General features: G+C 38.6%; 1 protein-coding gene across 3 annotated transcripts in view; it reads left to right on the top strand.

The window, feature by feature from the left end:
- Nucleotides 1-1663: 1663 nt before the first annotated feature.
- rapgef4a (Rap guanine nucleotide exchange factor 4a) overlaps nucleotides 1664-17246 on the top strand; it is a 37960-nt gene continuing 22377 nt past the window's right edge. For 2 of the 3 annotated variants that reach the window (XM_087829846.1, XM_087829845.1), the window contains exons 1-4: nucleotides 1664-1918; nucleotides 5071-5213; nucleotides 5302-5390; nucleotides 5908-6054. In XM_087829846.1, coding sequence (XP_087685972.1) covers nucleotides 1851-1918; nucleotides 5071-5213; nucleotides 5302-5390; nucleotides 5908-6054 — 447 coding nt within the window. In that variant the 5' untranslated portion in view covers nucleotides 1664-1850. Of the gene's footprint in view, nucleotides 1919-5070; nucleotides 5214-5301; nucleotides 5391-5907; nucleotides 6055-13497; nucleotides 13610-17246 lie in introns of those variants that run through there. The other variant, XM_087829847.1, reaches the window with a different exon arrangement.

The following is a 17246-nucleotide window of genomic DNA, read 5'->3' as shown; positions in this document are numbered from 1 at the left end:
GCTTGGTATTTCTTTCTATGAGGTACTTTGTTGCCAGGGTAACTGAAGTAAAGCAATGGGCTTTTTATTATGTGGCTTGTCATAACAAAGCCCAATTTTCTCATGGCTATTATAAAAATGTTCCCACTTTGATATGTTGGAAATGTCATCAACTATACAGGGATGAGAGGCGTGCTGCAGTCAGTTAAAACAGCTATGTGTACTCAGATAGTTTGCTTCAGTGTTTTGGACTTGACTGTATGTAGTCTGTAATTGATCAGGTCCACAATCTATAGGAAAAAAAAAGATTTTGTTGCCATTTTGCATCTTTACACCATCACAGTGATTTTAAATCAGACAATTAAAAATGTGACTTAAGTGCAGAATTTTAGCTTAAATTAAAGGGATTTAACTTAAACCGTTTAGGTGGTAGCCATTTCTATGCACAGACCTCCATTGACAGATCCCTAAAATTAAACTAATATTAAATAAATAAGGGGTTGTTTTAAATACATGTCCTAACATTTCCAATCAATGACTGCGTGAAGTCCAGAATCTATGGATTTCACCAAATGTTGCGTTTCCTCCCTTGAGATGCTCCATTAGGCCTTTTGTAAAGCCACCTTTGGATGCTGCTTGTTTGTGGGTGTCTCTCCATTCAGTTTTGTGTTAAATGTCTGAACAGCATGCTCCACTGGGTTAGTTCAGGTGACTGGCTTGGCCGTTGAAGACTATCCCATTTCTTTGCCCTGAGAAATCTTGGGTTGCCTTTGCGACTTTGGCTCATTGTCCATTTGCACTGTGAAGAGCTGTCTGGTTAGTTTTTCAGCATTTGCCTGAATCTGATGGAGCTTATATCCCTGTACACTTCAGAGTTCATCCTGCTACTTCTATCGGCTGTCACATCACGTTATTCTGTGGTCTTCCGGGCCTTTTGTTGTTGTTGAGTCAACCTATTCTTCCATTCTGTTTATAAAAAAACTAAAGTGATTTGCTGTTGGTTTATTTTTGCATCACTTTGGATCATATTGAATATTGAAAATGCCAGTGGAAAACTGAACAACAGGTCTCACCTAGCCATGGAGCTGCTTTTCAGTCAATTTTCCAACTAATTTTGATCTTCTGAAAATGGGGGAACTCAGAAAATAAAGTCTGTAAAAACCAATAAATCAAAGCTGAAAGTCTGCACTTCAATCACATCTCGATTGTTTGATTTTAAACCATCTGTGGCGGTTCACAGAAGCAAAACTACAAAAGCTGTATCCCTGTCTAAATACTTATGAACATTAATGTGATTACTACCAATCACAGGTCACCTGTATGCCCTCCACCTCACCTTTGCAACAGTATCCTTCAGTAGAGAAGTGCCACTTTGTGCTGACTCATCTCATTCAAGCAACAAAAGCTGCTTCTATTTACAGCTCTCGGTGTAAGTTCAACAGCTCTAAAAATGAAATGACTGGAAAATTCCAAGCAACAGTTTGATCATAACACGAACACTGGGACATACTGATCTATGAGACTGCGTTCATTTTACCTGCATGTGCCTAAAAATTGCAATAGCAGAAACTGACCTCCATTGCTGAAAAAAATAATGAGTGACCGAGCTCTGTTTTTCCCTCAGCCACATCTCTGCTGAAAACTGTTGCCGTCCTCAGTTTGAGATTTTCTTTCATAACAACCTAGCTTTTCACTACAGCCGCATAAAACCCGTCAGTGTGGGCTCTTTTTCGTCCACGCTGCTTCCGCCCAGGTAAGCAGGGACAGCGAGGACTGTCAGCAGTGAGTGAGTGAAGGCAGATGAAGCGCTGCTGTCGTTGGTCCAGCCCTCTCCTCCGCATTAGCAACAGCAGCAGCAGCAGGATCGCAAGATGGTAGCAGCGCACACTTCTTCACATTCCTCGGAATCTGCCGAGTGGATGATTTGTCTGGATAAGAGGTAATCACTTTATACCATTTCACCCGACCCATCTCAGGCTAGTGTAAGAGCGATGAATTAACGAGGAAATAACGCGATTTGGATTTTTATCCTGTAAGGAACTTGGGCGTTGTGTTTCAGTGGCTGCATTTAAACATTCAAATAAACGGAATTAGGACGTCGCGAGTGAATTAGTGCATCCCTGGACGCGCCAAGGTTACCGATCCTACAGCCTCTGACCTCACTGTTGGCTAAAGGAGTCACGCACAGTGATCCACTTAGCTGTAGAGTTGGGGAAAGCAAAGGCATCAGCTTCAGACTGGGATTTATTAATTATGTCAAAGCCAATTACTTGGCTCTTTGATGTATTCTACTTGCTTCAATTGCTCACTATCTCGGATTATTGTAATAATCAGCAGCAAACTGCTTTCTGTGACTACCAGAAGATCAAAGATCAAATACTGATATCATTATAATAATACATTAAAAGATATTTAATATGTGTCATGGATTGTTAGTTATAATGTATAGTACTTTTTTATTTGAGAGAAATTTGTTCTGCAACTTTTGGCGTGAGCAGTAATGAAATTGCTGAATGCAGGCGGACATAGAGGATTATTGCAAGGGTGGCCAAGCTATGACCATTAACTATATTGGAGTCCTTCAGCTAGCAAAAATCTTTTTTCTGCTTGGCATAATGCTGCAGGAAAATCAGTCAACTTTTCAATCTTGTGCTCTTTTGACTTGATTGTGCAAACATGGCAGCCATGTACAAGTATTACTGAGGACTCATATAAAGTACTGCTTCTTTCTGCTGCTCCCTTATTCACAAACAGTCACCACAGCAGGTAACTCTGCGTGTTTAACCTCATAGATTTTTTTAACGATTGCCCCTCCTTGACTCTTTCTATCTTCTGCTGGATCAAACAGGGATCTTTCACTTGTTAGGTGAATGTGTTAATTCCTACACTATGAAGTCAGAAAAACTGCAGCCAGGCTGGCTTCACCATTTGTTGTGTTGATGGTTTTGTCAGAGAGATGTGGCCCTTTAGTCTGTTTTGGCCACGGCCACCCCGACCACCCCGTGGTTCTGCCCCTGCTGTCAGAAGAGAATAAAGCAGCTGTATTGAGGACCTGTAATATTAGATCTATCTATCTATCTATCTATCTATCTATCTATCTATCTATCTATCTATCTATCTATCTATCTATCTATCTATCTATCTATCTATCTTAATTCTTACTGCATGGTTGTTGTTTTTTTTTACACATTATTTTTACATTTACATGCTTAGACAGTTTGGCCAATATGCAAGTATATACTGGATGCAGATCAGGTGTTAGTGTGTTGCTTACTATTGATCTACAGGATGATGACAATAAGGGGTGCAGCATATATCAAAAGGTCCAAAGTACAACAGCTACACACAGCAACGTGTTTACACAGTAATATCCTCTGCTTGCTTGTAGAAGCCACCTGTGTCCCTCAAGTCAAATGGTTCTTGGGTGACTCACCTTTTCCAAACAGCAAACAGCATCCATGAGTCACCCTGTCATTCATTTGACACTTTTACATTGATAGATAGACATCTAAGTTTATCCAAACCGCTTGACTATTTGACAGTTTGGAAAAGATTGGTGAATACGAAAAGCAGTTGTGTCATTTCCTGAACTAAGCTCACAGAAAGATGACATCTCACTCATCAATATGCTCATTATTTGACATCTCAGGTTGGATTACTGGTCATTAGATTCATCATTGTTTGCATTGTACAAATTGTAACAAGCTTGCATGATGAAAATAATAGTTTCTCACTTGCACGTCAAACTGGCACTTTCTGCTTTTTTCTCTGTTCTTTCTGTTTTTTCATCTAGGTCAGTTTTCAAACAGACACTGGCTTTGAAAGTCAGGCTCCCACACATCTCGCTCTTTCTCTCAGTCTCTCTTTCTCTTGCCTTGTCCTGATTATGATAATGCAGGGTAGAAAAACAGAATACATTCAAAGCGGCTGCACTGCTGAACATAGGGTCTTATCAAGGAGTACATACAATTATAGAGGCATAATGTGAGGTTAAAGGTTTCCAGGGAATACACGATGAAAAGTCTTTTTTTTTTTTTTCGCAAGCTGTTACTTAGTGTATTGTAAAACTATAGAGCAGTACATTTTCAAAAAACAAAAGCACAAAGGTTGTTTCCATCTTTGAATTATTGATAATGTTTGGTTTCACTTTTTTAAAAAGCCGGACCTTGTTTCAAAGGTGATGTAAGCTGCAGTTCATCCACCCACAAGTTACATCAGAGGCTCTGGACTGAGTGTAACAAAAGTGAGACAGGCACAGAACAGAGAGGTAAAAATTCAGTGCAGGGATTAGTGCAATAACAAATGATATTCAGTTTGAACGTGTCATTAAAAATGGAGCAAGAGTCAAAACTGGGTCAGGCTTTTCAATTTAAATAAAAGGACAAAAGAAATTTTTACTCTAAGGTCTGTGCAACTTTGGAAATAAAGCCTTTCTTATTGCTGCAATGCAACTCATGAATGCAGCAGCCGTGCACACTGGAAAATTGACAGTTATTGTTTGAGAGGAACGAAATTATTGGTTCAACAAAAATCTGACTGTAGAATAAAAACAAATTGTTCTAAATGAGACAGATGCGAGAGATAGTCTCAAACAAAATTTGGTGTGCTTTTATTAAAGAGTACATATTCTGTTAATTGCTATATTTTTATTCCTGGACTCAGTTAAAATAGGTTTGCATGATCCACAGCTCAAAATAACCCATGCAAGAGTCTTGAGACTTTCTTTTAATTTTTAAGGTGCTCTTGAGCAATAGTTGTCCAACATGCAAACAAGATCTTTTGAGAAACCTGGAAAACTATTACCGACGACTACTTAATTACAAGAAAGAATTTGTCAGAGATTTTCAGGCTGTATTGAAGAACAAATGTGGTCATACCAAATATTGACTTTCAAGTTTGTTAAATAGAATAGTACAGTGTGAGAATTTAATGGTGTCTTCTGCAGAGCTTCATGTTTCAGAGTTCAAAGTAAACTTTACTTAAAAAAAAGTTCAGTTGCTTTGAATGATGCAGGCTCTGCAGCTCTGCAGTTAGCTTTTCATGTAGATTTTTAGTTAACTGTACATCACGCTGTTCTTTGTATTTCTCCAGACCAGCAGAGCGCTCGGGGGCAGATGTTGACATAATCCTGGCACGGCTGAAAAATGTGAAGGCCTTTGAGAGATTTCACCCCAGTTTGCTGCAGCAGATATGCCTGTGCGGATTTTACGAGTGCTTAGAGAAAGGCATCACCAGTAGGTGAAAATGCGAGCTCTGAAACTAATCTGAGGACAAGACGGTGCATCCATTTTATTTTCTCAAACCATTTTTTTTTCTTCCCAGTATTTCGACAAGGAGATATTGGCACGTGCTGGTATGCTGTTCTCTCAGGTTCGCTGGATGTAAAGGTGTCCGAGACATCAAGTTATCAGGTATAATTTCACGAGCATCACATAAAGCCCCAGATTAAAATGAAGGCTGATGAAGTAATTGATAATTAAAAGATATCGCTCTCTTCTTTCATGCGTATCACACAAGATCACACTCATCTTAATCGATCTTAGCTTCACACACTAATGCTCCAAATTTGCACCCAAAGCTGAATTACTCTTTCTGTGAAGACCTCGGTAATTTTGTAAGCAAAGCTCCACCTTGAAAAATAAAAGTTAGATGAGGGAATATTACTGACCATTTGTTAACAGTGGAACTTTGCACACCTTAGCCTATTTGTCTGGGAGCTTACTGGAGTGATATATTTGTATCTTGTTGAGTGTATGGAGTGCTCAGGAGTTCTCCTTTAACCTTTGAGAGTTGTGCGATCGGCATAAATTCATTTGCTAAGAATATTACATTTGAACTTCACAGCATTCTCATCTAGTTGAAAAATTTTAATCCCAATGAAGGAATGATCTAAGAGGAATGTGTGTGATGTTGGTGTATCTCATGTAGGATGCTGTTACTATATGCACACTGGGGACGGGAACGGCCTTTGGGGAGTCAATCCTGGATAACACTCCCCGACATGCTACCATCATTACACGGGAATTCAGTGAGCTCCTACGCATCGAGCAGAGGGAGTTTAGGTCTCTGTGGGAGGTATGTGCCTCGTTTTGCTCCATCTATACTTGTTGCAGAATACAGAAATTATCTGGGTCATTACGATTTGTGGCACATCTCAGACATCAAAGTCTCAAAGTAAGATTTGAAAATGCTATGGAGTAAATGTGTCCATAGGAACTAACTTCTCTCATTTTAGTGATAAACAGAAAATTCAGACCGCTTTTGATCATTTGAAGACAAAGCAGCGCCTTATCAGCTGAGTGGGTAGCTCAAAGGCAGCACACGCTGGTTTCCAGTTATCATTTAATTTGTGAGTAACTGAGGGGGCTGCTTAAAGTCAGAGAACAGCCACCTGTCCTAGCCTGTTCTTGTTGCAGCTGAAATGTTAAATCTGAAAACTGTGACCAATTGAGCTGAGCGCTCTCCAGAGCGTAGGTGGTGTACACCACCTGTGGATCAGTGAAGGTTGGGTTATGAATTTATTGTTGGGCCTCTGGAGGAAAAATCTGTCCAATTCTTTTACTGTAACCTTCTGCTAGTGCTCCGTCTGATTTTGACTTATGAACGGTTGGTTTATCCCTTTTGACCACTAGATGGAAGTGTAGCTCCGAGGAGAAACTTTCTCTCCAGCCTTGTGTTTTCACTCACACTAACATCATTTCAGCAGTCATTCAGTGTAAGTATAAAACTGGGTATTAACATTCAGTATAAAACGTTTAAGTACTTGTAAGAAATGACTTTGTTCTGTAAATTAAAGACAAACATAATGTTCATGGACCGCTTCAGTCAGAAATATCTCACTCATATTTCTGTCTCCTGCTGCTGTGGGCTGGTGGGTGCCACGCTGTGTAGAAGTTCCTCTCGTCACTCACCTCCCCCTCAGCTGGGCTGGGTTCCTGAGAGAGAGACAGCCCATTTCCTTTGGGACCAAAGGGCATCAGCGGGTTAAGTTATGGGCTGTGTGTCTGTTCCAGCACACTGGCTATCAGAAGCTGTGTGTGGCTGGATACTTTAATTTGGCTGTGTGTATGCTCACGTGGAAGTTCAACGGGGATACACATTTCACCTCTGCCCCCGGGCGACCTCTTCAGTTCGGTTCGTCTCAAATTAGATTTTCGAGCTTCTGTATCTGCTGTCCAGATTGTCTTATCTCACTCTTGGATCTTTTTGATCTTGTTTGTTACTTAATATAAAGACTCACTGCAAAGTGATGGTGAAGATGCTGTTTGGCGCATGAAGATAAACAGATACTATTTTTTCGAGGCTTCTGATTTTTTAAAATTAATGAGTGTCTATATTTGGAAAGAGTTCCCCACAGCTCCAGTCTCAAACTCAGGTTTAAGTTCAAGGTTTGTGAAGGGCGTCACACCCACGATAGATGCATTCCTTAGATAATGGCACTGAAATGCTTTCTGCTCAACCTTGGTCCTCTTTGTTGCTTGTGTGACGGTCCATTCTTGTATTTTCTAACTAATAATATTACAGTATAAGTGTTTAAATCTAACTTTAAGACTTGGGCTTGTAAGTATTATTTTGCAGCATCACAGGCACAGCTGTTAAAAGGCAAGGATCTTACCAGGCACTTTTCTGAGTTCTCCAGTGCTCATTATGATTTTAATGTGGTGAGTTTGCACATGTAATTTTGAGGCTTTTTAAAATTTTGTCAAGGTAATTGGTATTTTTGTGTAGGAAAAAAAGGATAATGGGTAGTTTAAAGTTGAAGCTCTCTAAATGAGATATGTCCTACGCTGAGATGTCTCCCGTCCTTGCAGTGTTTCTTGTACAGAACTTCATCTAAAAAAACAGAAAAGTGATTTACAGCATTAGCATCAATACATGGATCTTCTATTGTTAGATGTGCTGAGTTAGCCAGCCTGTACCTGAGCAGCACTGCGGTCAAAATTCACACGATCGAGACAGATAATCATTTCAGTATTTTGCAGTTTGTTGGTCATACAAACAGTTCGCCTGAATGTTCTTCCAGGCATATGTGCTTATTTTTTTCCTCATAGTTTTACTGCAGTGCTGAACGATTGTTTAAGGTGTATCTTGTTACTGGTGGCATCAGACATCAGACTGTGTGAGTCACTTCTGATGTTCTGTGGTGACTCTAAGTTTCCTGTGTGTCTTGATGGTTGCTTTTGCAGATAAAGCTCAGCTGCTTCACAGGGTCTTAATTTAAGCTGAATTGCATTCTGTGGTGCATGTTGAATGTTAAGCTGCATCAGGTCAGTGTTCTTACTGCTTCCAGCCCCTGAAAGATTGGGTGAAAAGAAGAATACAGCTTGATTACAGCTAATGTGAGGAGATGGGAAAAGAGTGATGCTAAAGGAAATATATTACCTGCTCTGATCTGAGCCAAAGGAAGCATTTAAACAAAGTTACACGCCTTCTCCTTCTCCTTCACCGGCTCCTCCTCCACCACCACCTCCTCCCTACAACACAGAACTGTCCCAAGAGTGAGAACAACACTAGCTTTATTTATGATTATACTTGTGAATAATTTAGTGTATTTTTTCTGTAGGTGTTTCAATCTTCTGTTTGGAATAATACAGTAAATAAAAGAATTACAGAGAGGTGACAAATTGGATAAACGTAACATAGTAAATGCATTTGGGAAAATACTTTGACGTGCCTTAGCACGTTGATTCTTCAAGTCTCCGGAAGTCACTTGGAGTTATAAAGTACACTCACCGTTCACCATTTTTCCATTAGAAGTGCCTCAATTCTTTGTGGAATAGAGTCAACTGGGTGCTGGAAACATTCTTCAGAGATTCTGGTCCATATTGATATGATAGCATCACAAGGTTACACCACCTTTATTGCCTTCAAATCTATTACATGACATGTTATCCTGCCTAAAAAACACTTCTATAACGCTCGATGGATCCATGCTTTCATGTTGTTTACACCAAATTTTTACCCTGGCACCCACTGCATCAGAACTCAACGCAGTATGCCAATTTTGGCTTGAGTTGTCTGTTTACAGCTGACAGGTGTGGCACCTGGTATGGTCTTTTGTTGCTGTGGCCCATCTGCTTCAGTGTTTCATGTGTTGATTATTCAGGGATGCTCCTCTGTATACCTTGGTTGTAATGATTGGTTGTTTGTATTACTGTTGCCTTCATCTCTGCTTGAAGCAGTCTGGTCATTCTTCTCTAACATCTGATATCAACAAGAGTTCTCCTAGAGAACTGCTGCTCAGTCACTGGATATTTTCTCTCTTTCAGACCATTCTCTGTAAATCTTAGAGATTGTTGTGAAGGAAAATCGCAGGAGATCAGCAGTTTCTGAAACTCTCAGACCAAGTCGTCTAGGACCAACAATTGTGACACGTTTAGTGTCACTTGACCCACCTTTTGCCCCCATCCTTGACCATGTCTACATTCGCAAATCTAATGAGTCACCTCCAAATTTGAAAGGTGCAGTAGATGGTGGCTGTAGCTCAGGAGGTAGAGCAGGTCACCTACTGATCGGAAGGTTGGTGGTTCAATCCTTGGCTCCTCCAGTCTGCATGTCAAGTATCCTTGGGCAAGATACTAACCCCAAGTTGCTCTCCGATGCGTCCATCGGAGTATGAATGTGTGTGAATGTAGTTAGATAGCACTAAGTATAGATAAAGTGCTTGTGAGAATGGGTGAGATTGGGTGAATGTGGCATGTTGTATAGGACGCTTTGAGTACTCCGAGAGAGTAGAAAAGCGCTATATAAGAATCAGTCCATTTACCAGTAAGGAGCAGTTGAACAGATATACCTAATAAAGTGGCTGGTAAATATATATTATCTCAATTGGTGTTTTGATGATGGTTGTCTTGTGAAATGGCCATTCAGATGATGATAAATTACGTCAACATCTGGTCCACAGGGGGTCAAAGGTTCAGGTTTTGTCCTTTCATTTTCACCATTTTCACCAGTTCATATAAAGAAAGGTTTTCTACACAGAGCTAATGTTAACAAGACACTTTGCTCCATATTTGTTCCTTAAAATGTTGTATGTCTTGGTGTATGACATCTATGATTATTAAAGCCTGAGCGCTCATGCGTGCAATTTTAATATTTATGTTCTTATGGTGAATCGTCCGAGCACCGAGAGTGCCTTTCATGTAGCTCGGCACGTGACAGAAGCTGTCCGTGTGCTTGTTTGTTTAACACAGCAGACATGAGCCAAGCTCAGCATACACAGGGAGGCTGACTGAAGCATAGACGGCCTGGTCATCAGCTTACTCTTTACTTTGTTTCCTGCTTCCGATGGCCACAGTGATTGAAACAACACAATTGTAATATGTGCTTGTTGGGTGGCAAGGCGGCTGTATTACAATCACATCAGCCTGCAGGCTTTGTTATCTTCTATCAGATCTGACAAATGGAGTTTTATAGGCATGTGCACACTCAACATATAGTATATTGAGTAAAATGGAATTACAGATGCTTATATGTGCAGTGTTTTCATCCTTAGGGCAGGTCTGTTGGTCGCTGAGCCCAGCAGGGAGGTTGGTATGTCATTATCATCAGTCTATAGAAGCAACCCGGTGTGCAACCTGTGGAAAAAAAGTGATGAATAGGAAGTGGCAGGGATGCAACATGCCCTCTAGGGTCTGAGGACTGGGTAAGGGGGAGGTTGGAAAAATCAGGCCACATATATCCTCTGATAGGAGCGGTCGGCGGATACGTGCAACGAAAGGGCAGGAAGATTGTATCAACATCGTATAATTGCCTTATCTCCGCCCAGAGTTGTTACATCATCGTAAGCCTGCAACCTGAATTTCTGTAAAATAAAACAGCACCTGTGAAGCTGCAGCCGCCCTTGCTGATCTTTGTAATCGTATTCAGCCAGACTAGAAGAATTGCTCCGTGGATAGCAATGTGGCTGACCGATTCATCACAGTCATTGTGTCAAGAGGATGAACCCTGTTGACTTTGTTGAGACACGTTTATTTTTTTTTTATATGGCAAACCAAATTTTACAACCAACTATGATAACACTGCCAGCATGGCTGCTTATTTTTCTTAATTCACAAAAACAGAGCCAAATTGCAAGGCAGAGTAATGCAACCAGCGTCCCCGACCTCAGTTAAACTTGCAAGTTAAGGCACATAGTCATACAGATCAAATTTGTGACATGAGGGGAAAATAAGAAAAATGGGATATCTCCTTCTTCCACTGACTTTAGCAGCTACAAAATATAATTTATGCTATTGCCTGTTCAGTACAAGCCTGTATTAATTCAAATTCAAGATTGTTAAATCAAAATAGGATTTCATTTGCAAAATTCTCTTGAAGTTGTTGCAGAATCTAAGCCCATTTTTGTTCTCTCGGTGTGTTTCAGCACCTTCTCTCATTAGTAATCCCATTTTCTTCTCAGTATCAATACCTGTAGAAAATGAATAACTATTTAAATTTGTAGGTATTTTCATATTGTCTTATGTTGAGAAATTAGAATGTAAATGACAAAATACTTAATAAATAAGTAAAATGACTCTCGGTTGTCTTTGATGGATTAAGAGAGATAAGACATGTGATGTGACTAATTAATAATTAAAATATTTTTAAAATAAATAAACATCCATTAGATGACACTTGATGTAGTATTTTGCTTTCTGGCTTCTTTTACTTTCTACTTTTTCACTTTGCTGATGATATATTCTTTGTATACACTCCCTGGCCATGTCATTAGTTATATCTTGATTCATTAGTTAATGGGGACTCTCTTTTACCTTCAGAAGTGCTTTAAATATTTGTAGCATAGATTCATCAAAGTGCTGGAAACATTCTTCAGAGATTTTGATCTATATTGGCATCATAGCATTACACAGTTGCTGCAGATTTGTCATTTGCACAATTTGAATACAGTTAACTCTATGTCATGTTTGTGTCAATCAATCTCAGGTATGATTTAGGCTCAAAATGTGCCCTAAAGAATATAAGGCAGGATGGATCTGTGCTTCGATGTTGTTCATGACAAATTCTGACCATACCCTACTGGAGACATCCCAGATTGGGACCTTCTAAAAATGTGATTTAAACTTCAGCAGGTCATCTTAATCGTGTTGTTGAGTTGCTGCCATGTGGTTGACTGATCAGATATTTGTGTTAATAAATAATTGAACAGGTGTATCTAATGAAGTGGCCAGTGAGTATATAGGTTAAACACTTAATAGTGTGAATAATCACCTCCAGGAATCCAATATGGCTGTCTTGTGTCTCTGATAAGTAACAAAGTCAGAGATAAGATTCAGATTTTCTCTGTTCTTGAAAGGGACATTAATAGGAATTTAAATCTTTATGTATCTCTATTACTGGGAATATGAAGCTAGTATTGGGTTATTTTGATAAGTTACACCAGGAAATACGCAAAACAACATTTTTTTTCCTTTTTGAAAAAACACAACACCACTGATTGGTTCAGTGTCTGTGCTGCACAGTTTTTATGTACTTCTTCAGCCTTTTATAAGACACACATAAGTTCTGGAAATGCAATAAAAAAACAACTCATTAACTGTCAACTCACACATTTTTAATGTCATATGTCAGACAATCATAAAAAGCCAAAATACAAAAATGAGCAGTGTTTTAACTCTGTTTTAACTGCAAAAAGCTGTTGTTTTATGAGACAGCACAGCTGTACTGAATCATATTCTGTTTAAAGATTGGCACAATTTTTCAGTGGAAAATTAAAGTGCACTAAACTGGAAACACTGAACTGTTTTATATTACTTAGTATTGGGTGTAGCTCAGCAGCCTATGCTACTCATTCAGCATGTACTACCTATGTACTTTTAATTAAAGTTTTTCTTTATATTGTATTCATAGTTTCTTGGTATTCTAAAGGATTTTTCAATTATTTCCCTGTTTGATTTCTTAATATTGATTGAAGTATATTGAAGTATATACTTCAATATATACTGGCAGATGTCAAACACCTGACAAACTAGAAGCAGGGTGGTACTTTTCAGGTATAACACATAATGTGCAAAGCCACAAGACTTTTTCTGTCTGCAAATGAAAACATCCAAACATCCAAATATCCAATTTTAGACTTTACTTGAAATAAAAATCAAACCACAATTCAGCTTTGATTGGCACATCTGCAGTTCATTGCAGTCAGTTTTAGCTTCCTGAACATTAGTCTTCGCATCCTGTCTGTGACTGGCCTCACTTCGCTTTTGCTCTTGCTTTATGAAGGTGGCCATGCTGAAAATGAGCAGGATTGTGTGAATAGATAAGCTTGAGCTTGTGACAGAGAGAGGGAGAGAGAGGGAGAGAGGGAGAGATTGAGCATGCTCTCCCGTGTGCTCGGTGACTGGAGTTGAGTAATCACCTAGCAACTGCTGCTCAGAAGAAGTCAGCAGCTGACTCGCACACTGCTGAGCTCTCCGGCTGACACGGTCTGCTCACACTGCTCTGAGAGCAGTTTGAGGGCGTTGCTGGATCCTGCTGGACCATGCTGACTGTGACCTGCGACTGACTGCTTGATACCCTGGAAATCCTAAAATCAGACATACATGCTTGGAGTGTTTGCCAACATCTGGATTAAGAGAACGTGGCGAAGCTTTCAGTAGCAGGCTGCATGGGACTCTGGTAGCATCTTTAGGTAACATTTGCAAAGCTTTCCAGCGATCAAATTGATTTGTTGCATTTGAAACAAAAGGTAGAAATGAAAAATGCTTCATAGAAATGTATCTTTCTAGTTGCAGGATAGTTACCTTGTAATTACCGGGGCAAATTTAGATATATGAAACTGAATGTTCAGTTTAAAAGCTTAAATTTACTTTTTTCAGTCCTACCTCATGGTTTGAATTTAGTTTGGAAGAAAATCTATTACTGCAGAAATGAAGTTCTTGGGAGGGTTTTCCCTAAATGGTTTCCCTTTAACTCAAAGCATCCCTATAAATATTCAGAATAACTGCTGAACACTTTCAGAACAGTTTGCACTACGTTTGCTTATGTAATCTCTCGTGAATTATTCAAAATACAGGCGTGCATTCATGCTCGGTGATGCTCACAACGCAATAACGTACTCAAGCGTGAAAGACCGTGAAGGAACTTGAACTGAGACTGCACTGAGATGACTCGGTTAATAGCTTCACTGATCTGCTGTTATGACATAGATAATATAAAACATATATGTCATCTCTTTAAAGTACACCACCTTTGTGCATTAGATGTTTATTTTCATTTTCACGGTGACAGTTTTTTCAGTTGTTTAATGCATATGGAAAAACATCAAATGACATATCATAAGAGAACAGAGTTAAGAGATGTATAAGAGCACATCCAGGCTTATTCATTTGATCTTTCAGACGCCACTATACTTACACACTCCTAGCTAATGTGACAGTGTTACAGCGTTACGTGGCTCGTAACACAGTTTGAACCGTGTTTTTGGATGGTTGTGACCTTTTCTGGTTGAATCCTTCCTAACAAATTAAGATGAGCAAATGGAAATCTAAATTTTGGCTCTTTAAAAAAAAGTCAGATGTGCACAACAAGCAATCACCAAGGGTGATATTAGATATTACACTTACACAAAATAACAAAAAAATGAAAGTAGTGATCCTCTCTGAGAGATTATGATGCAAAATGAATTAAAAAATCTTGACTTCACTATTGTTAATCTGTGGCATCGCTCAGAAGTGCAAGATTACCTTTTCTGTTGAAATTTGTTCACTTTTAGTCTCTATAGAGTGAATGTGGGCAAACATTACATTTGAACCTTTTGTTTTCAGAAATTTCAGGAACATTGTTTTTTTATTATTTATAATTCTTTGAACTTGAACTTGTTCTGGGTTCAGCTTTGAAGATGCTACTTCAAATGAGTAAATTCATATTTTTGAAGCATGTTTATACCTCATTTCTATACTTCAGGTTGAAAAGAGGACCTTTTTAAGCTGCTCTTTGAGTTGAACTTTTTAGATCTATTATCTATAGTTCTACTTTTACTCCGGGCGTTCGCCTCCAACGACAACCTCTTTCTCATTGCAATTTTTTGAAATATTTATGAAATATAGAGTTTTTGCACAAAGGTAAAAACCAAACTTAACAGTAAGTGAAATGCAATTGTAAAAATGAATAGAAAAAAAGGGATGAAAACAATATTCCCATGTTGAATTTACACCAGTGTCTTGGATGAAAGTCCTATTTCACCATGTTTGATGTCCAAAACTGTAAATAATTGTAAATAATAATTTCATGACTGTGTTGGTCTGCTCTACTATCAGTTTAAACAGCATCATTCTTGGTTTTGAAGTATTTGTAAAATTACTGATCTGCTTTAAGCAAAAGTTCATGAATTTAGTCATGGAAATAAAACAGTCATTCATTTGGATAAAGGGTTGAATCAAAAACTGTGGGCTGACTAATTGTGCTTGCTGACTTAATGACAAACTGTGAAGGATAATTTGATTTGCATATCTTATTTGGTCTTTCTAATTGATGCTTTGCACATTATGCTGTCAGAATCAGCTCAAGTACAAGTGTGGATGTTATTTTCCAAACTGCCTGTGAGTCCTAATACGGACTCTGTGTTAAAAACTTGAACCAGTACATTCTCCCTTCCTAAAGATACTTTCACACAACCAAAGGCGAATCAAAGGCGAATTGATAAAATGCTTACAGCTGCTATAACACTTGCCAGCAACACTTGTTACAACCAACGTATGCAGAACATCATATTGAAAGCACAACACATTAAACCTTGAAGCAGTAGAAGACCAGACCAGGGTGCTGCTCCAGTCAGCTAAGAACAGGAAACTAAGGTTACAATTCATATAAGCTCACCAAACTTGGATGTTAGAAGATTAGAAAAAACATTTCTGCTACAACATTTGGATAGTTTGATCACAATTTGTTGTAAACAACATGAAAGGTGGTTCATGTTCACTTTGTGGTGTAATTGCTGTGGATAGTGCAGTGCTGTATGTGCCCCTGAGTGCCAATCAAGCATCATTTTTTTTTTCAATGCAATTCAGTTTTATTTATACAGCACCAAATCACAACAGTCGCATCAATGCACTTTATATTGTAAAGTAGACCCTACAATAATACATACAGAGAAAAACCAAAGAATCATATGACCCACTGTGAGCAAGCACTTTGGCGACAGTGGGAAGGAAAAACTCAATTTTAACAAGAAGAAATTTCCGGCAACGGATGTATCTCCAGATATGTTATTTATTTTTTTATTTATTTTTTTATTTGCCTGTCCCGTTTGGCTCTTTTGCCATCAGAATTATTGTCTAAAGGCAAAGAAAGATGCCCAACGGATTTACTTTACCAAATCGACCAACCCAACCTTGCCATATTGGTCTATTTGATTCGCCTTTTATTGTTTATTTTATTTTAACCTGCTAAATACGGGGCAGACTTGACTGGGGAAAAGAAAGAGAGGAATCAATCAAGCATCATTTAAAGGTCAAAGGCTACCTGAGTATTGTTAGTGTCCATGTTGTCATGGTTGAAAGATTTCTGGATCCAAGTTACCTACCAAAGTTAAGGACTTTAATTATAATAAATGAACAAAAAGGCTGATTCGAAGTTGGCTCTAAATTCAGTCTTAGGAATAAGGTAATGTCTGAGAGGCACAGTTAGACTGGGCAGGTATGGCTGAGTAGGGTTACTGCGAGTTTGATGAGTCTGGCAGACCACAGAGCAGCAGATGCTGTTGCTATTTTATTGAGAAATAAATATTTGAATTAGCATTTCAGAGGAGCATTCCAGGCACATTTAGACACCTTAATAAACAAGCCTCATAAAATGTCAGAAATGACTTTTGTGCCAAATCTACTTATCAAAGTAATTGTAGTATAGCTGCAGTTTTAACCAGTCTAGCTGATCTGCGAGCTGATTTGATGCTCTAATAATCTTCTAATCTGGATGAAAGCAATAAAGGCCAGTGAGTGAATAATCAGACTGATTCATTTCAGTTAAGCAGCAGTTTGACATTTCTGGAAGTACGCCTCGACGAGATTGTTGCCTCTCTAATGTCTGGCTTATAAATGCTAATTTTCTCCAGAAGATACCGACTAGATTGTTTTATGTTGTGTTTTTATACATTAAAAATATAACTGTCTAACTATTTGTTTAACTTGTTGCAAAGGAATAACAAATGTCAATTTTGAATGTTCACTTTGCATTTACAAAAAAGAAAAAAAAAATACATTTATTAAATAAAAGAAAATGATATACATTTTGAACTAATTTTCTCATCTGAGACTTTTATGAAAAAATGA

Source organism: Neolamprologus brichardi, chromosome 16, assembly GCF_056152115.1.
Source record: "Neolamprologus brichardi isolate AB-2024 chromosome 16, ASM5615211v1, whole genome shotgun sequence".
NCBI classification, from domain to species: Eukaryota; Metazoa; Chordata; class Actinopteri; order Cichliformes; family Cichlidae; genus Neolamprologus; species Neolamprologus brichardi.
This window is presented reverse-complemented; position numbering and strand designations above follow the sequence as displayed.